We start from the raw sequence: 22,264 nt of genomic DNA on the forward strand, positions 1-22,264 counted from the left end.
TGCGGTGCCATGCAGGCTGTGTTTTTTCGACTTTCCTGACGAGGCTTTAGCCGCGAGTAGCCGGGCGCCAAAATCTACCTTGAGTCCCACTACTATACTTAGCAATGTCTCGACTCTCGATCAGCATCCCGAGTTGAGTGGCGAGGCGGCCCGAGTTGCCCGCACGCCTCACAAACAACGACAAACAGTACTGTGACTTGAATATTTAGACTTCGACAATCGATTAATCACTCGCTGCCAAGAGTCCCAGGACCGTTCAATTCAGGAGATGATCTTCTCTCGAAGATGGCCACCCTTTCGCTGGACGAAGAAGTTCGACCAACCACGAACCATTAATGCTCAATGAGAGAAGTACAATCTCCTCGGTACCTTGTACGGGATCATTGTCGCACTTCAAGCTTCAAACTTGACTACCTCGAGCGTGCCTATGTTCAATCTTCCGAGTATCTGTTCACTCCTTTCAGGCCGAATTCACTTTTTGTAACAGAAATTGAAATGAGGCCGTTTTTCGACATCGAGCCCTTGTCTTCTTTCAGCCCCGTATGGGCCTACTTGACGGATGTCCAGATCGCCGTATGTCACCCGAACGCTGTCCTCCATTTACTCCAGCTACTATGTCCGAACCTATCCTCCCTCACTCTCCGCATAGCATTCGACCAAACAGAACCCTTGGAATCATTCACGCACACTAAATTACAATCCTTACGCATCCTTTATGACGCTTTGCTCACGTGCCCTCTATCTGACCTGCTCAATGCTCTATTGCCCCCCAATTTGCGTGCGCTTGAAGCTCGCCGCAATGCATCTTGGCCTCATAAAGATATGAAGGCATTGTTGGCACGATCAAAGTGGTCCCTAGAGTCTAGAGACCCTGGCTATCGGCGGTCGAGTGACGATAACAGACGCGCAACGAGCGGAATACGTTATCCTCACTCCTTCCCTCCAAGTAGTAGTGGATCACAGTAATACATGCTTTTGATAGTATTGGGTGGTTACATATTTCAAGAAATAACGTTTCCAAGCTGACATTAGAATGATGCAATGAGACTAGTTACTAGGCATAACTTGCGAAGCCAAAATGGATCAGCGCAAAAGTATCAGAAATTGAAATATCCATTGAACACTCCCCAGTTTCTTGCCGCAAACCACTGTACCCAAACAAATGCCTTGCAGTCAGTCTTGTGTCCGTCCACCCAGGCTTTCCTCTGGCAAACCTAACAATAGGATCGAATCAGACACACGACTTGAATTGAAACATACCGCCAACGCTTACCTCTCCACAGTATGATGTTTGTTTGCAGCGGGAGCACAAGCGCAAGTGCGTGTTGTCAGAGGTATTCTCCTTTTTACCACAAGACCCACAGCATCTTGACTGGCCGTTCAACTTACGTGCGGCCACATCATCGCTAGCCTTCAGCAGCTGCTCAAGCGAGCATGGTATGATTTTGATAATGGAGGGTTCTTCCACGCGGATGCCGACGGACATGTCTAAGAAGCCATGCTGTTCGCCGTACAGTACAGCAACTGTGTGGCCCTGCTTGATCTGTGGAGCGAGCGCGTGTCCGCGGTCGTCTGTGTACAGCCCGATGGTGACGACCTGATCATCCTTATCCTTGACGCGTAATAAGATTCGACTGAGACCGTAGGAATCGACGATCTCGCCGAGGAAGCACCAATGTTGGCGCGGTTTAAATACGGATGGGCCCTCGTCGTAGTAGGTGTAATCAACATCATTTTCATCCGGAAGGTCGCTGAATGATGGGAAGTTGACGCTATTACGCAGGAGGCTTTTAGAACCCTTGGATTCTGGCATCGTCAAGGTCCGATGCAGTGAACTGAATCAAGCTGAGCTTGCCCGAATAGACCTCGAGGAAGAACAAACAAACGTACGATATTCTGTATGTTTGAAGCTGCTTCAACTTCAATCTGAGTTGGACAAGATGACAACTCGGAGAAGACAAGAGGCGTCTTGAACGGACACTCTGGAGACAAGTTTGTCGGAAAATAATGGAGGGAGAGGTCACGCGGAAGGGAAGCATAACAGCGCGAAGTAAGGGACGAGGACAGATGGAGCAAGGAGAAAGTAGATTCGGTCTCTCTCACAAGGCGTGTTGGCCGCGTGTTAATTGGCGGCGTATCTGGTTTCCAGTATGGGTTTAGCCTCCTGGCTTCCTGGATGCACTGGCCACGAGTCTAGTATGTCAGTGTGATTATCCGCAGCACGGTTAATTTTCTCAGGTGTGTTTAATGTGATCATGTAAAGGGGCAGGTTACCGTTGATGCCAAAGCTTTACAATCAACGAGAAATAATTGACTCGTGAAGCTTTCTTTGAAACATCACTGACGCGCGATTGAGGAGGAATTATTTTAGAAATAAATATATTCAACTGAGATATTTGCGGAGCAAACACGGAACAAGGTGACTCGGAAGCTTGGTGAACACGGAAAGCGCTTCCTACCCCAATCGATGATCTGCCCAAGAAAAAGGGTGTGGTGCGAGGGTGCACAGCCAGCTTCGTATGTGTGTATCTGGGAGCTCCAGAGATTGTGCTGGTCAGGGTTGAACGTCCAGTGTCCACAAGGGCAATTTTGCACAATATGAGGTGCACTATCGTAGGTTGTCGGTGGATAGCTTGAAGCACGCGATAGCGCAAAGGGTGGTGAAAAAAAGAAGAGCTTGGTGAAGTTTTGCGTTTACATAAATTGAGGAGCGTAGGAGGCGGAAACAAGAGACGCTACGGCATCTTCCGCTCGTCCAACACACAATTGAGTCCGTGCCTCGTACTTAAGGAATATATACGCCTCAAAAGATACTCTCCTGCGTCTTCCATAATAGCACAGTTAGCTGCGTATCGTTCATGCCTCACGAAAACATTTAATGCTTGATAAATACCCTGCAATCCTGGACTGGGGCAGTACGATACAATAAAGTGAGACTGGGATAATTATAGGATAACTCGGAAAGCCAGTAATTTATCAGGGTGAGGCATCAGAAGCTAAAACATTCTTGAAACTTTTCCCATCTCCTTGTCGTGAACCACTGTACCCCAACAAGTGCCTTGCAGTCAGCCTTGCCACAAGATCCGCACTGTGTTGGTTGGCCTTCGCGCAGTACAGCCATATCATCGCTGGCCTTCAGGAGCTGCTCGAGTGAGCATGGTATGATCTTGATGTTAGAGGCGTCTTCGACACGTATGCCGACGGACATGTCTGTGAAACAATGTTGCTCGCCATACAGTACAGCAACTGTGTGTCCTTTCTCGATCCGCGGATCGAGCGCTTTTCCGCCATCGTCTGTGTACAGCCTGATGGTACCGATCTGACCGTCCTTATCCTTTACGCGCAACGTAACTCGTTCGAGCCCGACGGAATCGACAATCTCGCCGAGAAAGCACCAGTGCTTTTTGGGTTTGAATTTGAACAGGCAAGCATCGTGGTATTTGAGGTTAAGTTCTTTCTCGGGTTCTTTCGGAAGGCCACTGAAAGTCGGGAAACTGAAGTCATCGCGCAGGAGGCTTTGAGGTTTCTTGGGTTTCGGCATCGTTTGCTGCAATCTGGTCGAGCGTGTCATAGACCTCGAGGAAGAAAGACCAAACCTATGAAATTCTGTGTATTGATCAAGTTGATTTGGACAACGTATGTCAGGAAATGAGAGGACGAGGTGGGGGATGGAAACTGACCAGCATCGGTCGAACCTGCAGGATTTTAAATGGTTCCCCAACAACGTAACTAAGAAACGAGGAATAATGGAAAAAGGGCTCAGCATGCACCACACAGAGCTTCAATGTACCTTTGTGCAGTTTAACTGGCTCATGAACGATAGTGGAGCGGGAGCAAGCTTCCCGAGTAAAGGGCTAAGTCCAACATAGGGTCCACGACCCCAAAGGACAATAAACTGGATTTTTACAAAAAAAAACTGGCTCATGAAATCGATCATCTCCTGGTGGCAATCATTAAGTTAAACCGATAGTTTGGAAATTTGAACGCACCATCTTTGCGCGATTCTATCTGAACAAGTCCCTTGTATAATGTAAAACTATGCTCCTACTGTCGGGTCCAGAACTTCAAACTTAAGCTGCAAGCCTCTAGGGATGATCATAGTGTTCTTGTTCGGGCACCAAGTTGATTGAGTGGCGGGCGGCCCGAGTCACAAACAACGACAAACAATTGACTTGAGTCGATCAACTACTCTTACCACCGTTCAGTTCAGGAGAAGATGAAAATGGCCACCCTTTCGCTGGACGAAGAAGTTCGACTATTTACAAACAATGCTGAACGAGAGAAGTACAATCTTCTTGGTACCTTGTACGGGATCATTGTCGCACTTGACTACCTCGAGCGCGCCTATGTTCGTGATGCAATTACCGCAGCACAGTATGTTCCCATCTTAAATTCACTTCATGTCAGACTTAGGAATACATACACTGCAAGAGATACTCTCCTGCGTGCACGCGACTTCTCTCGCAGTACATGACCATGCTCAAGCTTGTCAAGGATTCCGTTCCTTCCATCGAGCAGTTCATGACACGGTATCGGATGGATAACCCTGCGGCGTTACATCGCATACGAGTTGGCGTACCTGCGACTGTTGAACATTCTAGCGAGGCGGGACCTGAGACTGGAAAGTGGATCGCTGAGACGACGCAGGTTAGGGTTTTGTGTTGGAATGTTTCTTTTTCTAACCAGTCACGCAGAATTTTATCACATTCATGGATGCGTTGAAGCTTAGGCTACGCGCTAAGGATCAACTCCACCCGATCTTGCAAGAACTTGTCACAGGGTATGCTAGGTTTAAGGGGAGCAAGGATTGGGAGGGACGGAGCAAAATGGTCAGCTGGTGCGTGTCATTCTGTTTCCCGCCTGCTTTCGATGTCTCAGGCTCACATTATCAGGCTTATTACCTTGAACAGCATGAAGGCATCTGAAGAAATAACAGATGAACAGTCCCGGCAGGTAAGTTCACAAACATTTGTTGACGCGCTTCGCACTGATATTCTCATAGCTTTCGTTTGATGTCGAACATGCATATGCCGAATTTTTCAGGAGTCTGAGCGGCGGTAAGGAGAGGTCGTAACGAAGATGGTTATACAGCCCTCGATCATTTCATATCCAGGCGGCTCCGCTTTGGTTTACAAATATGGGCAATCAAATATGTGCAGTCGCAGAGCCTTTCAGGACCAGGCACACTGCGTGTGTTCATCAGCGGGTTGGATCATTGTGCTACAGAATGCTACCGAGCGCTCTGTAGCACTCTGTAGTGAATTACGTTTCCCTGATGTTGTCGTGGGCAGTCTCGCCTGATGCGAGCGGCTTCAGTGATTGAAGCAGCAAGTGTTGTCCACTCAGACGTATATAACCAATTATCAATCGGTTGCTGTGCCGCTGTGCACTCTTGGCATGGCACATACTGAGCAGGGCCTGGGGGTTCGTCTGCGCAACACAATATATACTCTGCTGGATGCTGATCAAGATGATCCTCACGCATAGATGTAAAGTAGTTTGCTAGGTATTATGAAATGTGATGCCCAAATACGGGCTGAAGTTCTATTAGTATTACTGTGGTGGACGGTGAGTGTTTCCCGTTGGCATGTGCTCCGAATTCAGATAAGTTGACGATCACTTGCATAGCAATGACGTTGCTGCGTTTACCTGCAATGTATCGACACTAGTACTCAAATAGTGTGATCGTATCACTCGTTGCGCTTTTTTGATGGTGATGGGATCTTGATGGACCTGGCCATCGCGGGGATGGCGGTTCGAGTAGTGAATGTCTTGCTTTGCATGAACCGTTATTTTAGGGAGAGAAGGTGAAGACAGGGAATTTATAATTGTTTATTTGAACAAGGACCTATGCGATTCTGTTAAGTTATGTTTTTGGATCTTTGGATTCGGTCTCTTGCACATGGCCCGGAACCGTAATGCAAGAGGCGCTACTGCCTGACAACTCTATTTAAAGATCTCATACTATGGCTCTTATTGTGAGTACTTTACTTGTTGATACGGAACTTGTGCAGGGCTGGATAGTTATATCGATATCAGTATGCGTCGAACTGTCTTCTAGGTGCTCGTTCACTAGTCTAGAATAGCTCCTCAACCGCGTGACTTATCTACAACGGCACCAACTACGTACGTCCGAGGCCTCGACTCGTGGTCATGAGCTGGTTATCAGGATCCGTAAAGGACGTGGAAGAGTATACGTAGCATAGATGATGATCTTTACGGAAAATTTCCTTGTGGTCAGTGATCTTCTGGAAGTTCTGAACCGGTCGGGAGGCTTATCTTATCAACTTGGCCGTGAGTGGCTGTGCATTTGCACTATAGTTCTCGGAAACTTTGAATTATGACAAGACCGGCGTCCGCAGTTGGCTGTGCCTCCCATTCTTGCGCAAGATTTTGCGACGGCCTTACGATTATATATAACTTCTTTCTTCTACGTTCACACTTTTGATTTTCAGAACAAATGTCGCCAACAAGCCAATACCCCCCAGCACATTCCAGTCAACTACTAGCAGTTGAGTCTTCGAGCGCTCTTCAGTATGGGTCTGCAGCACCACACACGACAGATTCATTTGGTCTTGACGAGGAAATGCCTCCAGCGTACACTCCATCTGCAGACACTTACCATGGAGAGAGCACAGTAGAAGTCGGCCCTCGCAGGCCCTTCCAACAACAACCCCGACCTAGTCATAGTCCATGGCACAGACCCTCTTATTCCCATTCCTCCTCTCATTCCCATTCATCTAATACCACTTCCTCATCATCAAATTCTCAGCCATTGTCCCCATCCCAACAGCGTCCGCAGCCGCTAACGTGGAGAGTCCCAAGCTCCTTTTCGGCGCCTTCTGGTCAGTCATACCAGTCTCGCAGAGGGGGCGGCGGCCTGGTTGGAGCACTCGTTGGTACAGTGCTTGGTGCAATGGATTCTGTTTCGGGTACGCGTGATGAACAGATGCGTACCGTGCAGCAGTCTCAAACGGGTGCCTATGCAGCTCCATATTCAATGTCTTCCTCTGGTATGACTCAGAGCACTTATACGCCGTCATACCGGGGGGGTCAAGGCCCAGTTCTTGGGACGCCTTCTGTGCATCAAACTCCTCCACGGGATGTTCCGGATGACGGTAGTCCCACTAGAACACCCACGCCTGGACACCCATTGCTCCATAATGGACAAATCCTCGTGTACCCCCATGAGGAATACACGTGTGTCAAATGTAAGTACACTCGCATCCTCTCCTATAGCTAACTTATGGTTACTCCCTTAAGGCAACAATACGGGGTACAAGAATTACGACCCCTCCCACCCCTGCAGAAAGTGCTGGGAGAAATACGGAAAACCGTATGCCGGCGCATTGACATACATATCCTGGGATACCAATTCGTCATCTCATAAATCCAAGTTTCAGCGTGCTCTGCCGAGGTTCACCCCACCGCAGGCATCATCTCAGTCCTCAAGCTCAAGTCACACCAGTCGGTCGTCGCACGTTCCTCCACAGGCGCATGCAATATACGTATACAATCCTATAATAGGCATGGGCCAGACCCCGCCCGTCCCGCATGCCATTCCTGTGCGCCCAGGTGATCCGCGCCTTGGGGGCCAAATTTGCCGCAAGTGTGGTGGTTCAGGGACGCTGCCGCTCTTGATCATCGACGTGAGACCGTGCTCTGTGTGTGGCGGAATCGGACGTAACTTGTGGTAGGTGCGTGTATGAGATGCTAATACAAAAGGATCTTGGTATGGTACGATACTGATATGATATACTATTCACCATGATTGATAATACTTTCTTGGGTTACACACTTTCATTTGTACCAGTATGCGCATTTATCATTGTGTACTTGTCCTCAATCAAAATTCATGTTCTGGATGGTCATATTACGCGCTCTGGAATGGCCCGAATGGGAAGGTTTGCCCCGTCATCAAAAATTGTCTTCCACCTCCATCCACTCGGCTGGAATAACGCCTCGGACATGGAGTTTAACCTAGTACGTGATGATCAGAATCTCTTGTCCTGATCAAGCTCCAACTCGGAACAAAAATGATCTACCAGTTTGATCATCGCTAAAAGGTCTATAGCGGAAAAGCAACAGAAGATCATCAAACACATCTGGTACGGGTGCGCCCACGCAACGGTACGCGCGCAGCAGTCGACGCAGCATGGACAATTTAGAACGCACGCATTAACATTACTTTGATCTTCTATCGTACAGCAGGGAGGCTCCTTTGAAATCCCTGACACAGCTCTAACAACAAGACCAGCGCCATAAACGGTGATGATGAACAGTTTGACTATTCGTCATCTGGGTGTAGCATCAACTCCGGGCGTACTTTCTCATCAAACTCCTCGGGTGTAAGGAATTGGAGTGCAACCGTCGCTTCCTTCAGCGTTGTTCCTTCCCTGTGTGCTTTCTTTGCGCACTTGGCTACATCTGCAAAGTATGATTGATTTTGAGCAGATTTGCACACTCATAATTAGCACGTACTGTCATAGCCAAGGTGGCTGTTCAGAATCGTTGCCAGCATCAAACTCTTGTTCAGGAGATGGTTGATGCGCTTCTCGTTAGCTCGGATGCCAAGCACGCAATTCTTTGTGAATGAACGGGAAGCTGACAAGTCCAGATAAGCGGGCCACTAAGCGTAGTCTGAGTTATGAACCCCTACCATCAGAAATAAGACGAATACTCTGCAAGACATTCATGATTATGACGGGTTTGAAGACGTTGAGCTAAAACAAATCATTAAATGGACAATGCGTTGTATGAAGTATGGATACCTCGAAGTGTCCATTGGAACTAGCGATGCTGACAGTGGTCTGGTTGCCCATAACTTGAGCAGCGACCATAGTCACGGCCTCGCACTGCGTGGGATTGACTTTACCGGGCATGATACTGCTGCCAGGTTCGTTCTCGGGGAGCATCAGTTCGCCGAAGCCACAGCGAGGACCAGAGCCAAGGAATCGAATGTCATTAGCGATTTTCATCAGAGAGCAAGCGATGACATTCAAAGCACCATGAGCCTCGACAAGTGCATCGTGGCAAGCTAGAGCTTCGAACTGCGGGTTTTGATCAGAAGTCAGACGAGGCACAAACTACTGTGAGATGTCTTGCCTTGTTTGGTGCGGTCTGGAATTTCAAGCCCGTAATGTTGGAGATCTCGGCTGCAACCTTCACGTCGAAATTCTTCCTCGTGTTAAGACCCTGCACGACACCTTAGCGCCTATATTCGTTGGATGTTAGATGAACTCACCGTGCCAACAGCAGTTCCACCTTGAGCCAGAAAACGCAAGCGAGGTAGAACGTCCTTAGCACGAGCGATGCCATTATCGATTTGCTGAACATATCCGCTGAACTCTTGACCAAGAGTCAAGGGAGTAGCGTCCTGATAACGATAAGACGGCGTTCAAATTTAAAGCCGAGCCTGTCACAGAATCATACCTGCAAGTGCGTGCGTCCGATCTTGATAATGTGGCTGAATGACTGAACCTTTTCGTTAAGTGCATCCCTGAGTCCTGTCAATGCCGGAAGCAACGAGTGGCTAATTTCAGTCACGGCGGCGACATGCATAGCTGTTGGGAAGCTACGGTTACCAGTAAATTCGTCAAATTAAGCATTCCTCGCGCGGAAACTTACGTGTCGTTACTACTCTGGCTCATGTTAACATGATCATTGGGATGAACCGGATTCTTGGAACCGAGTTCGCCACCAAGAAGTTCTATCGCACGATTCGAAATCACCTGTTAACGGATGAGGTAGAGCTACTGAGCACTCAAGAGTTTGAACGGCTCACCTCGTTTACATTCATGTTGGTTTGAGTTCCACTTCCGGTCTGGAAGACAACCAAGGGGAAGTGGTCCATGAGCTTACCGGAAATGACCTGAAGAAAAGTTCAATTCAAACACACATCCGAAACCTAGGGCGCAATCTCTCACATCATCAGCTGCTTTCTGGATGGCGTCGCCTATTTTAGGATCTAGGCCATAGCTGACGTTAATGATGGATGCTGCCTTCTTCACCACGCCAAAGGCCTTGATTAGGGGAGGCGGTAGCCGTTGTGAGGGACCACCAATATCGAAGTTCTGTAGCGACCTGGAGGAAAGATTCAGTAATTAAGTATGTACACCAGATCAAATATGCACACCGCTGTGTCTGTGCTCCCCAATAGCGATCGGCTGGGACCTGGAGGTCACCGAATGTGTCACGCTCAGTGCGGAAGGACTGGTTTGACTGATATAGTGATCACCTCTGCTGAGTGAGAGAAACTAACTTACCATGACGAGATGTAAGACGTAGTTGTATGGAAAGCGGGAGTGATCAGCTTCGGCGAGAGTGATCAGCTGGACTAAAAAGGCATTTGTTTGGCTCTTCTCCTGCCAGACCCCCAATCACCCACTGAACACGATGAAGGATTTACCGACTACACTCATAAATGTGGCTGTGCGTACAGAATGAGGTTAAGACATTGTATTGACGTGGTGCCTAAGATCTCTTGCCTTGCAAATTTGACATGAGAAATCATCACTCGCACATAGACTTGCATCAAATGGTGATATCAAAGGCCCTTGCTTGCTTCGACGAGCCTCTAGTAGCACTAATATTTGAATCTGACGGTTCAGAAATTTAAATCCAAACCCCCAAAAAAATCCACCATCATCATGTATGCTGCAGAGTTCACCACAAATGCTGACCAGCACTATTGCGAGTATGCCAACTGTTTTAGCGGTCATCCTGGCACTGTACCTGCTATCACCTATATTGAGCACAAAGATCCGAGCAAGCCCGGTAAATGGCTTTGTGAAAAATGCAGCCGATACCAGCGCTCCAAGTTCACTACCAAGAAAATAAGTGATGCAGGTAAAATAATTGCTCGGTGTGCAGACTTTGTCACATTACAAGTCTGACAATAATTTTCTTTAGTAATTCCAAATACCTCGAAGCATGGTTTCTGTTACAGTAACATGGCACGAGTCCCCCGCCAGCAGACAGCCCTCTGCCACCCGCACGGCTATAGACAATAGACGACACCAGGAGCCTCACCAGCTCTATAGACGATAAGCGGCAACTGCCGGCTTAGATAAGCGGTCTGGACCGCACGTGACATGACATGACGACATAGGTCTAGAAGACCTATTTATGTTATCAAGATAGAAGGCAAGCCTCGTGTTGCCTCATGAACTGATAGAAGGATACCACGTGGATCCTATCTCTGATGGAAGTGTACCGCATGGACGCTATCTACGATAGAAGCCCGCCTCATGGACGCTATCTCTGACACATGTAGATAAGCAGATTAGAACCCAGCTTTAGGCTGAGCTTAGATACGACGAGTAGCCTTATATAAGGTCGAAGATTAAAGTAGATGTTCCTTACTTTAATCTTACTAGGTTTACCCTTGAACTCCTTGTCCCGCTAAAGCTACCTGCTCGACATCAACTCGTACCTTCAGTGACGCCTCTCACTGTCTGTAAACCCTGCTATCATCTCAGTGTAACCCCTCGTTAACCACCACGAGCTACGTTCGAGTATGCAACCTTTGCTTGTCTGTAAAGGCCGACGACTCTCAGCACTCGGTACCACTGTCGTGGTTGTCACTGTTAGATTATCCTAGTCGCACATGACCGTTTGTCGTAACAGTTTCGGCCAGTCCGAATATGATGGTGCTGCAGTTCACAAGCAGACTGCAGAGGCGCAGCGTGGAAGTGAGTCGCCCAGTACAGTTGCATTTTATATTGAATACAAACCTTCATTTATTTTTGTAGAATCCCAACTTCCTGTTCGTGCAGTGGGGCTTAGTGTATCATGTGGGATGCCTCCACCTGCATTCATCCCAGGTCCCGTTCACCCGAGGCACGCCTCAGCAAATCATCAATTTGTTCCTTCACCCAACTGGCCTGCAGCTCCTGGCCCCTCAGACATCCGCCGTGCAAATCCATTAGGGCCCAACATATCTATTTATGGTCGGGACGCTCAGTTTATTGTGTACTCAGACCTTCTTCGAACTCTGCCACTCAAGCCTGGTTATCAAGATGCGCATAAAATTTATGAAGAGATGCGAGACCGGCTTGCTCGACAGGCCTATGCTTCGAGTGTTCCCGAAGTGGTATGCGTCAAGGCATACCTTGCAGTGATGATTCCACGGGCTAAAAAACCAACTCTAATATCTGTAAGTGTTGCTCTCTACAATTCCGAATTCAACTTCACCAACTTCGCTGAATCTTCTATAGGATATAGTTGAGTCGATCAGCAACATCCCTTACCGCATTGGTGCCAATGACCTTAAAACTTTGGTGTACCTCACCCTACTTCCCATGTTCATCAAGTGGTCCATGGGTCTTACTTTTATGTTTGAAGAGGCACATTTGCGTCTTGTTAGTAGTTTCGAGGAGATTCTTCCCCGTCCGTCTGGAGAAGACATCAATGCCATAGCATCCCACTTCCTCAAGACCAGGAACACGAAGCAGCAGTTCAACGCTGGCAAGGGGATCAAACTTCACCTCATTATTCCACATACGAAGTTCCTTGCCGCTGAGCAAAGGCGAAATGGTGAGGAAGTAGCTGAGTCCAAGTCTCGTGATGTTTGTTTTCAACATGGACTATTGGTACTACCTTGCATGACTGACAGAATACATAAACCAGGATACACCTCACGCAACAGCGGCAAGTTCATCTGACATCCAACATCTTTCAAGTCCTGCATTAGTACTATCTGCGGTGTCCCCATCAAAAATTTTGCAAAATGGCGCCCAATGTTCGCCTCACCCTGTCAAGCACAAATTATCATCGGTCAGTCATTCTTTCGAACTCTAGTACCAGCCTTATGCTCATTAGCATCGCACACAGCCTCCTGTCCCATCCACGCCCCCTCAAAAGCCTCGGACTTTGGATGCTGCAGTATCTCCGGATGTTAGCGCACTTCGCCGTGCACCTCAAGCACAAGCTATTCCCATATCCCAACCAAACTTACCCTTTCTCACTCTTCGCACGTTCAAGGCACTACTGCGGATAATCCCCCCCATATCACTATCTGCTCTGATTACTGATCCAACCACTTCTGACGTACCAAATACTACTGCCCCCCTGATGCAGGCTACTCTTTTTTTCGATCCACGAAGCAAACCAAAGTATGGAGCATTCAAAGCAGCACAATTCGGCTTTCTAGACAAAGCTATCCTTGGACCATCTGGATCTGATTCAACTCGCATCTGCTTAAAGCAGTGCTACTACCAGACCGACAAATCCAAGCGGTTTCCTTATCCCGATTGTCAGCAACTACAGCTGCTGCAGCCAGAGATTAGATGCAGCATATGGGCAGGAGCACTCATGGACCGGGTTCAGCAATATATTGCCACGGAACTAGTGACTCGTGGCACACCTCCCTTCAAGATTCCAAATATCCGCTTCGTGCATATTGCTCTTGCCACTATCGAGGACGCTGGTGTTACCAAAACATATCTAATTGAAGAGTTCATTGACGAGTCCACGCAAGGGAAATTTACCAAGTATATATCCAACGACTCGCCTTCCCCACTGCCACACCTTGATGCCAAATCAAGTGAAATTGCCCAGTACCTGTCATTTGCACAACATGTCCAATACATCAAGACCAAGAAACTTGCTTACGTTGCAGATTTTCAAGGCTCGTCTTTATTTTGGATATCTACACATAGCTTATTCGTTCTTGACAGGCGGAAGGAATCTTTTAACTGATCCTCAAATTATGACTTCTCCGTAAATCTACATCCCTACTACTATCCTTATCAATGAGTGGCTGACAGCAATTATCAGTGATCTTTCCGGACACCTGTTCGCAGATGGCAACTTGGCATCTGCATTTTCATCCTTTGCAGAAAAACATCAGTGCAACATGTTTTGTGAATTTTTCAAATTGCCATGTGACTGGTCTCGTCCAATACCCCCATTGTTCCATAAGACACCAGAAGAAGTTGCTGACAGCGAGAGAGACTCAGAGTCTGATGACGAAAGTGATGACTTTGGTGAAAAGAGCATGGTTCTGGGAACTCGTGATGATATTTCAAAAGACTAGTTACTTTGGCATTCCTGTCGTAGACACACGGTCGGCGCACTATGCACTATATAGTTTAATCGGTTGTCATCTGCAAGCACGACAGTGAAACACGCCCTGTGCGGCAGACACGGACTCCTCAGTCCCTGCTTGGCAAAGCTGTAAAGCACGAAGACGTATAGTGTGAGCCAGCCCATTGCAGCTCTTGCGATGACTGCGGGTGTCTATCAAGGCCTGGACAGCTGCTGGCTGACGACGAATGCAGGATTTTGCAGGTCAAGGACCTTACCCGACTTATATCCTTCCATCCTCGTCCAAGACAACCCCTCCACCTACCACAAATCCCTTCCCGCCGCCTCCAGCCGCTTTGGCGCCCACGCCTTCATACGGCCATCGGTATCCATCGCCTCCAAAGCCTGCTTTCCCTCTGCCAAATTCCTCTTACATTACCCTGCCCACAATGCCGGATATGCCATCACCAAGTTATTCAACATCAACGTCTCCAGCATCAACGGCATCACCCCCAACACCGCCGGGTATGGAGGACTGTACTGCATGCATCATTTCGGCTTCTTCATCTCCAGGTATACCAAAACATGAGCCTGTGCCAGTACCACCGCCATCGAAGCACAAGATGTTCGCATTCACTTCGCCGGCTGTGTGGTGAAGGCGGCTCATTGAGTGCATTGTGGTTTTTGTTGCAGTTCTCTTACTGCCACTTATACACTCATTTTTGCCCGTCTTGATGCAGCTGCCGGAACGGAGACAATGGGGCATGGCGATGGATTCTGGTATGATGGGTTTGGGAGGTGTAGGAGTGGAAGGTGAGGAGGGAGGTGTAGGGATGGAAGGTGCGTCTGTCGATGTGTGCATTGCGGACTTGTTCGGCTCTGGTACAGCCTCTGGGGATACTGGGACGTAGGTCCAGCGCTCGGCTACTGGAACGCATTTGGTGGGTATGGCCGTGGTGCTGGGTCCGCTCGGATCAGTCTGACGTGTCGGCTGATGTGGGCGTGTACTTTGGCGTAGAGCTGGTGGTGCTGGTGCATCAGGAGGTGGTGCTGGTGATGCATTAGGGGGCGGAGTCCTGCGGCACAGCCGTGACAGCAGGGGTCACAGGTGGCTCACCAGATGGAGGGGTACCTCCCACTGAAGCGCTGACAACAGGTACAGGGTCAGCATCACCCACGAGCAGGTGTAGGGGGGACAAGGCAGGGTCACCGTAGAATACGGACTCGTCAAATTGGACATGACGAGACCGAACAACGTGTTTGGCTGACACATCCCATAGGACATAGCCAGCATTGCACACATGGCCTAACAAGAAGCACTGGCGAGAGACGAACTCGTACTTGCGACGGGTGTCGTCAGGGATATGGGAGTAGCAGGCAAGTTGGAGAACTTGTACATCTCACAGTACTAGTACAACTTGCTACTCCCGAACCATTGGCGTCTGTGCTAGCTTCCAAGCCGCACTGTATGTATCGCCTCCAGTTCGGAGCTGAACAAGTCATACATTCATACATGTACATAGATGGTACTAAGTCTTTTCGCCAGTCTAGGACACTACTCACAGCGGAGTTTAAAGCTTCCGTGGGAGCAGGCTTCATTCCAGTGGAGGAGTGTTGCTGTTGGTCATTTTTGAGGAGCCGAATTTAGCTTGAGTTGGACTCACCTCAACAGCAGCAGCACTACAGTGGAGAGATGCCGACAACCTTAATGTATTACCAAAAGTATATCTAGGCATTTCTGCTACGGTCTCTTCCGCTGTCAGACTCAGACTCAGAATCCGTGAACTCTGTGAACTCTGGTTGATCTTCATCATCCTGATCCTCCCCTTGTGATCCCCAGTCCTGAACACCGTGAAGTGCTTGTGTTGGCGGGTTCACCATGCCTCCCATATACTGATAGCCAGCAGGTCCTACTAAGCCAGCATTTTGAGGGAGGTCCTGCAAGCTCGGAAGCAATAGAACATCATCATCTTCAGGTTCCGTAACTCCCTGTGAAAGCAGGACTGTCAGGTCATCTTCACCTTCGATTGCGAGGAACTGCGCCAGTAACATCTGATATACATTCCAGAATGAATCCGACAACACTTGCGGTTTGCCGAGTGAGGTATAGAGATATTGTGCGCGTTGCTCGAATGAAGGTGGGACAAGATCAAAGACAGGATGATCAGAGGGAGCATAAATTGCTTCGACCTCATCAAAGAGCGCACTTGGCACTGGAACCTTGAGAAGAGTAAGTAGTGTTGAGCTGCAGTCATGGACGACATACTTTGAAGTCAAGTGAATTGAATTCGTGAGGTTTCGCACGAATGATTGCTGGAATGCCGTGAGGAAGAATCTTATTTTTGTCCCTGCGGGGAGTGTTATGGTTTCTACGATGAGCCCATGCATCAAGCTCAGCCTGGAGCCATGGAATTGCAAGCCAGCGGAACATGTAGCTAGATAGTAGATGGAGATTGTCAGTAAATACATATGCAAGGAAGTGATGCATACCTTTGCAGCGTGTTGTGAATGTCATATAGTCCCCTAGTGACACCTTCCTCCAGGATATTCTCAAAACCTGGAGCAAAGTCCCTGCGAAGCACAGACCACATGATTTCGGGCTTGATGTTCTGGTGCTTTCGCATCCAGCAGTGCTGAAGTGTTCCGTTGAGTGCTGGATCTAGGCGGTGTCAAATCATTGTTTGTGCATTGGCAACAGCAAAATTTTCGGAGCCTGGATCGCTCTGAGTGATCAAAGGTACAGCTGAGATCACAAAAAAAATGACATGATCAATGTCTGATCAATGTGAGGGGCTTGGTGACATACCTCCGAGTTTTCGGCAACAGTCAAGGTAGTATCTAGCAATAAGGTGTGGATTCTTGTTGGTCCACCAAACTTTCAGCCAATTAATCCAGCCAGTGAATGGATCGAGGCTGATATGCAGCCATAACCCAAAGCGCAGCCATTTGTCGTGCTGGTCTTGGGGCCAGACATCATTAACCCCCGCACACCAAAAACGCCTCCGTTTGAGACGTCCACGACGCCTAGCTTCCACAGCAGTTGGCTCTGTGATCTTGAGAAGCTTGGCGATCAGTTCGCTGTTCAAACATCGATTTATAGTGAACAGTACTAGCAAGTAGACAGCAACTCACTGGGGTACGTGAAAGCTGAACTGCTGGCGCAGGTCTCATCTGATGGCCTCGGCACCTCGGTGTGGAAATCGTTGTCGAATCTCCTGGACATGCTGTTCGATGGACTCAAGAGTATGTTGTTGTTGCCTGGTCCGTTTCCAGCCCCAGCTATTTCGCATCCGACGAAAGCTGACAACGCTAGCATGATAAATTAGTTGAAGTAGTTGCACTGGACATATGTAAGACACGAACCTGAGTCCATATTCCTCCTGGTCATAATGGTCTTTGAGGTGGTGCACGATGTCAACATCACTCATGTTGAGCTTGAAATAAAACTGAGCCGGATCTTGTATTTCCCTGGCAGGAGCTATGCTCGCTCAAAAATAAGTGAAACTGGCAGTGATTCAGGCTTAACACTCACGACATGGCTTATGCTGGTTGGTGCGCCGAGAATGATCAGTCATAATATTGGGAGCACGATCCTGCACTCGTCAACTTGAACGTTCGAGTTGTTTTGAATTCCATCACAGATTGCGCTGTCATTGCATTAAGGTACGATCAGCACCTGAGTTACTATCTGTAACCATTGGAGGACTCACAATTTGACAAGCAATACATCTTGAATATATCACTAGAAACATTAATATAAGTCTCTCTCAAGCAGTGGTTGGGGGTCTGACAGGTAAAAGCCAAACAAACACGCTTAGCGAAGCTGATACGAAGCTGATCACTCCCACTTTCCATATAGTTGGAGGAGTCCCTTGATGGAGCTGTTACATAAGTGATAGACGGAAGGAACCGGGTCCTGCCGGGTACTGCGGTGGTACCATTACCCCTGTCACGCATCCCAACTTCTAATCAAAATGTTTGTACCCCCCAAATCTGGGCATTCATTTTGATGTTTCTATGAATGGCATTGAAAGTAAGTTTTGCCCGCACGTGCAATAAGGGATGCTGCGTTCCATGTATGCATGGGTGGAGGACTCTGCTCTTTCATTTGTGCATTCTGTTCCGAATCGCCTTTTTACCATCCAAAAGTACTCGTACCAGGCGAACGCGACCACGCTATACCGATCCGTCCCATCCAACGCGCCAGCACGAAGACGTTCAGATTACCATTACATCCACTGGTATCCGTGTCCCTTTTCCCTGTGGATGTCTGAAACTATAGTCTATCCATGGTGCTTGTCCTGCAAATGCCAAATGTTTGGAATTCTGATACGATTTGGTGAAAAGTGCCCATTACATTTTTTGATAGCTGAGAAACTGTAGATGCTAGAATAGATGAGCGTGCAAAAATGACGCCAAAAATCATTCCCTTACAAGTTCGTGTCAGTCTCACTGCTTCAGCAAGTTGAGGTCTGAATATTTGAATGCAGAGGTGGAAATTCATCATGTTGTTGGATCGCATTGGAGCTATCTCCACCTGCAAAGTACGTCATATCACCGTCTCTGGTCCAAGTACTATATTTAACTCATTGCTGATGAGAATCTACTTCAAGTCCCTCCCCGTCGCAGCCTGAAAGTAGCATTTCGGAATGAAAAGGTACCAAGAAAGATTTTTACTCACAAATATTGAGCATGCTTTCGGGCAACAGGCATCTTGCGCGAACTATGAATACACGCCCAAAATCCACAAGTCGACCAGTCATGAGACCATAGACGAATGAAGATAAAAATATCTAGTTTGAAGTGGAACTTCAAAAAAGAAGTCTATATTCAACACGTGACTGTGACACACGCGTTAAAAACACCAGACCATTCAATTATGAGACCAACACCGTTGAAGACACTAACTTAGTAGTCCTTATTCTCCTCTTCGCCTCTCATATTCAACTTGATAATGTCGTCGCTTACCCCGCTCAAGGCATCTATGCTCAGTCTCAAGCCACATAAAAACGAAGCTGCGCTCCGGATTCGCAACAGTTCTGCTGCCCTCGTTGCTGTACTCTTATTCACGCATCTTACTCCGGCGCCATCGCTATGGACAGCTGTGGATGTCGTGTTTAATGATTCAGGAGAAGGAAAATCTGCGTTTTGGATGATGTGCGCTGCTGGTGAGTGACCTTCTTCTACGTTGTTAATGAAGTCGCTGATGGTAGTTCGCAGAGTTGGCCATACTGGGTCTCTTCACCCTGAACGCCCTTCAGGCAGCTATAGGGCTCATGTATCCATCAAAACCTCTCCCACTCGCACAGTCACCTTCGAAGAGCCTCAAGACACCGCAATCACACTTACAAAAACGCCGTAATGTGTTGTCACCTCACGTAAAGTCCTGGTATCTCCAAGCGAGTGTTCTTAACTGATAATAAATAGACAAGTCCACAGCCGCAACGCACTTTCTCCCCATACGTCTCCTCTCCAGTGTCAACGCCTTCTCGCACCCTCCAATACTCCATTCCCGGACCCACGCCTCCACCTTTTTCCTCACTGAACTCCTCGCTTGGTATGCCACAGACACCCTCCCCTTTATCTGCGTACCGAGGGAAGCATTCAACGAGTACAGGACGTAAGCCATTGCCATTCTCTCTATCCTTGCCTGGTTCTGATCGCTTCATCAGACTCGTTCAACGGTTCGATCCTCAGTAGACTCACAAAAGACGATGATGAAGATGAGGAGTTTATGTAGATTTGTGATGCGGTATTTTTGTTTAATATCATGTCCATTGCTATCAGCGTTTTTGCGTTCTTCCAGCGTGCAATCGGTCAAGTCACTCGCAAATGTGGGAATATTCGTAGTATGCAATTTGCGTGCAGGCATCCTTCCAATGACCATACGCATCGCGCAGGCTTGGCAATCCAGCATTGTCCCCAGTGAGTCATAGCGTGTCTTGTTCCTTGTGATGCACATCATGCATGGTGCGTATCAGTAAGGCCATCATATCACACTCACTAACAAATCGACTGATCTAGGACGGTGATTGCCGCCTGTGTCTCACTCCGAGCAGCCCTTCTGGGTATGTCGTGAGACTACTAACCCGCGGTGAATCAACACGTGTGATCTAAATGTTCCTCTTGAGATCATATAATGGCACACGAGACCATAGCATCCCCTGGCACGAGTACAGAGAACGCCAATCTGAGAGAATAAATGAAAGGCGTGTTCTCAGGAAGGTCACTGATTATCTATCTGCAGATGATTCTGATTCATGTTTGAAAACAAAATTCAAATAAGGTCAGTTGCGCCTTGGGGTAGGGGCAAAAGGGAACGAAGAATCGGCACGAGCGTTCACGTTGCATCCTACTTATCAGCAAGTCAAATCCAGTGAGTACACACGAGATAAATCATATTTCTCTCTTTCAAACCAATCACTTCTGATTTTTTTCTCCTCGACAGACATGATGACTGCAACAGCTACTCGGACTTTTTCAATTCCAAGACCATCTGAATCCGAGTTTCGCCGACTTCATAATTCAAGGCATGGCGAGATTGCCCAAGCTCTGGACATGGATGATGAGGATTTCACGGTGTTCAAGGTACGCCTGTTCTCTTGCGCCATTTTCCTACTGAACCCAGTATCCGGAATACAGAGACAAGTGCGTGAGAAGATGTATGCATCGCTCGATCCCTCGAAGAAATTCGACGAACAAGATCCTTCAGCCTGGCGAAGATTTGTACAATGGGTAGGTCAATCTGTTTACTGCTGCAACGCTTTTGTAATTCTAGCATCTACTTTTAAGGCTTATGAAACCATGCCCTCCCTGATTTCGAAATATGAAGATGCTTGGCCGGTTGAACTATATGTAAAAATCAGCCTCAGCAAGCGTATTGCGCACGAGCGCTTCCGATTCAGAAAGGCAGTGGCGAAGTATAAACAAACGATGACCATAAGGTCTTCTTCCTCTGCAGTGCGTCGATTATTCGCCTTCCCTTCTGTCCACGCTCATTATGTACAGCAGGGTGAAGCGGAGATGTCACCGACCGACCTGCCGCCCCCCTACGATGAGATAGATCGAGTCACGGACAGCGAGACTCCTGATGTACACATGCATCCGGATGCTGCTCCCGAAAACATCGAGAAATTTTTGAGATCCTGTGACTTTGATCTCGGGCATCTCACTAGTACTTTCGTCACCCGACGAGCAGGTCTTTTCAATTTGGGAAGACTAGAGCTTCTCGCGTCATGGCCTGCCGCGTTGAGACGCGACCACTTGGAGAGACACTTTGGCACTATGCTTGATGATGTCGAGATAGAGGTTTTGAACAAGCGGTTTGTCGAGATGAGCCATGTTCAGATCTAACTTTGGGTTGATTTGTATTCACAATCGAAATGCAAATTAGGCTATCTACTTTGGCTGATCATCTTGCATTCAAAGTGTTGTTCGTTGATTCAGCGCATTTGCTGCCTCGTTTGTGACTTTCTCCCCTGGACGTAAGTACGACGACTGAATACGTACTCAGGAGTCAACGAGCGATGTGAACTGCGGCGAGGACATGGACCTCGACCGTTGGCGTAACCATACTACATTCAGAATAAAAGGCTGGAAACTATGGAAAGGTTGTACCAACGAAGCTTCCATCGAAACGACGACTGATGGGCGTCGAGCCTGGATCAAAACTGAGTATAGATAGACTCCGGGCCCATGTAGTAGCTTATGTCAGCGGATACTTGATGATCAAGCTTCTTCAGATCTTTGTTATTCGAACTTCTCGCCCGTCCTGGCCAGTCCGGCCCCCTGACCGAGTTGCCAACTCATGTTATACTAACTGCGGAAGGAGTCCTTCAGTTCTCCACAGGAATAGGATCACCGAAGGTTCTTGCAGCAGTCGAAGAGAAGACTCGGCGAGATGTGCGGCGTTACTACTAGTGACTAGTACCAAATCAATACAGCGATGCTTTGCAAGACTTCAAACTTCAAGAATCAAGATATATGCACAACTCGACACGCGGTAAAACAATGTTAGGTGTTTAGTCATGCGTCGCGCTGACATGTCCCTTGAGAAGCCTACCAAATTTGAAGTTCGTGACGTGGTGAATGTTCGTGGTCGTATCCTCATGGCAGAACTCCGAGCCCCGGATGCTTCCAGTTATGTTCCACCACTGCTGCTCACTAGGTTGTATTCTGTTGTAGCCGGCAAATACACTCCGGATGACATCAAGTTGCGACGGGAATGCATCGTGAA

The 22,264-nt window shown here is 48.0% G+C and overlaps 10 protein-coding genes across 10 annotated transcripts; 6 read left to right on the top strand and 4 right to left on the bottom strand.

Annotated features, from left to right (window-relative positions):
- The first annotated feature begins 236 nt into the window (after positions 1-236).
- On the top strand, positions 237-984 carry F5147DRAFT_841131 (uncharacterized protein). Its single transcript, XM_041444352.1, has one exon. The coding sequence runs from the start codon at positions 343-345 to the stop codon at positions 964-966; it is 624 nt and encodes a 207-aa protein (XP_041285913.1). The 5' UTR covers positions 237-342; the 3' UTR covers positions 967-984.
- On the bottom strand, positions 983-1,813 carry F5147DRAFT_841132 (uncharacterized protein; the record flags this gene model as incomplete). Its single annotated transcript, XM_041444353.1, has 2 exons — positions 983-1,214; positions 1,274-1,813. The coding sequence occupies 2 exons, from the start codon at positions 1,811-1,813 to the stop codon at positions 1,098-1,100; spliced, it is 657 nt and encodes a 218-aa protein (XP_041285914.1). The 3' UTR covers positions 983-1,097.
- A 1,092-nt stretch (positions 1,814-2,905) lies between these two features.
- Positions 2,906-4,063, bottom strand: F5147DRAFT_39981 (uncharacterized protein). Its single transcript, XM_041429608.1, has 3 exons — positions 3,990-4,063; positions 3,681-3,940; positions 2,906-3,606 (listed from the first exon to the last, which is right to left on the bottom strand). The coding sequence occupies exon 3, from the start codon at positions 3,569-3,571 to the stop codon at positions 2,990-2,992; it is 582 nt and encodes a 193-aa protein (XP_041285915.1). The 5' UTR covers positions 3,572-3,606; positions 3,681-3,940; positions 3,990-4,063; the 3' UTR covers positions 2,906-2,989.
- A 98-nt stretch (positions 4,064-4,161) lies between these two features.
- F5147DRAFT_725837 (vacuolar protein sorting-associated) lies at positions 4,162-5,533 on the top strand. The gene is made up of 5 exons (XM_041439136.1): positions 4,162-4,374; positions 4,434-4,647; positions 4,695-4,837; positions 4,893-4,953; positions 5,003-5,533. The coding sequence occupies exons 1-5, from the start codon at positions 4,217-4,219 to the stop codon at positions 5,072-5,074; spliced, it is 648 nt and encodes a 215-aa protein (XP_041285916.1). The 5' UTR covers positions 4,162-4,216; the 3' UTR covers positions 5,075-5,533.
- An 810-nt stretch (positions 5,534-6,343) lies between these two features.
- F5147DRAFT_725843 (uncharacterized protein) lies at positions 6,344-7,873 on the top strand. The gene is made up of 3 exons (XM_041439137.1): positions 6,344-6,932; positions 6,990-7,211; positions 7,264-7,873. The coding sequence occupies exons 1-3, from the start codon at positions 6,461-6,463 to the stop codon at positions 7,695-7,697; spliced, it is 1,128 nt and encodes a 375-aa protein (XP_041285917.1). The 5' UTR covers positions 6,344-6,460; the 3' UTR covers positions 7,698-7,873.
- Positions 7,874-8,040: 167 nt separating this feature from the next.
- On the bottom strand, positions 8,041-10,268 carry F5147DRAFT_788302 (L-Aspartase-like protein; the record flags this gene model as incomplete). Its single annotated transcript, XM_041442979.1, has 12 exons — positions 8,041-8,427; positions 8,482-8,604; positions 8,660-8,723; positions 8,772-9,050; positions 9,106-9,195; positions 9,245-9,376; positions 9,433-9,574; positions 9,628-9,731; positions 9,785-9,871; positions 9,927-10,083; positions 10,136-10,212; positions 10,266-10,268. 12 exons carry the CDS (start codon positions 10,266-10,268, stop codon positions 8,288-8,290), a joined length of 1,398 nt encoding a protein of 465 aa, XP_041285918.1. The 3' UTR covers positions 8,041-8,287.
- Positions 10,269-11,608: 1,340 nt separating this feature from the next.
- Positions 11,609-13,701, top strand: F5147DRAFT_780625 (uncharacterized protein; the record flags this gene model as incomplete). Its single annotated transcript, XM_041442488.1, has 5 exons — positions 11,609-11,693; positions 11,754-12,157; positions 12,219-12,569; positions 12,631-12,777; positions 12,835-13,701. The coding sequence occupies 5 exons, from the start codon at positions 11,609-11,611 to the stop codon at positions 13,699-13,701; spliced, it is 1,854 nt and encodes a 617-aa protein (XP_041285919.1).
- Positions 13,702-15,756: 2,055 nt separating this feature from the next.
- Positions 15,757-17,456, bottom strand: F5147DRAFT_788308 (uncharacterized protein; the record flags this gene model as incomplete). Its single annotated transcript, XM_041442980.1, has 7 exons — positions 15,757-15,921; positions 15,943-16,248; positions 16,295-16,463; positions 16,519-16,687; positions 16,835-17,106; positions 17,161-17,194; positions 17,216-17,456. The coding sequence occupies 7 exons, from the start codon at positions 17,454-17,456 to the stop codon at positions 15,757-15,759; spliced, it is 1,356 nt and encodes a 451-aa protein (XP_041285920.1).
- A 1,457-nt stretch (positions 17,457-18,913) lies between these two features.
- On the top strand, positions 18,914-19,828 carry F5147DRAFT_725849 (uncharacterized protein). Its single transcript, XM_041439138.1, has 4 exons — positions 18,914-19,196; positions 19,249-19,406; positions 19,456-19,648; positions 19,701-19,828. Exons 1-4 carry the CDS (start codon positions 18,983-18,985, stop codon positions 19,766-19,768), a joined length of 633 nt encoding a protein of 210 aa, XP_041285921.1. The 5' UTR covers positions 18,914-18,982; the 3' UTR covers positions 19,769-19,828.
- A 482-nt stretch (positions 19,829-20,310) lies between these two features.
- On the top strand, positions 20,311-21,455 carry F5147DRAFT_40070 (uncharacterized protein). The gene is made up of 5 exons (XM_041429613.1): positions 20,311-20,404; positions 20,477-20,616; positions 20,671-20,763; positions 20,821-20,988; positions 21,040-21,455. Exons 2-5 carry the CDS (start codon positions 20,479-20,481, stop codon positions 21,379-21,381), a joined length of 741 nt encoding a protein of 246 aa, XP_041285922.1. The 5' UTR covers positions 20,311-20,404; positions 20,477-20,478; the 3' UTR covers positions 21,382-21,455.
- Positions 21,456-22,264: the final 809 nt, after the last annotated feature.

Source organism: Suillus discolor, assembly GCF_016758755.1.
Source record: "Suillus discolor strain FC423 chromosome Unknown F5147scaffold_111, whole genome shotgun sequence".
In the NCBI taxonomy this organism is placed as follows: Eukaryota; Fungi; Basidiomycota; class Agaricomycetes; order Boletales; family Suillaceae; genus Suillus; species Suillus discolor.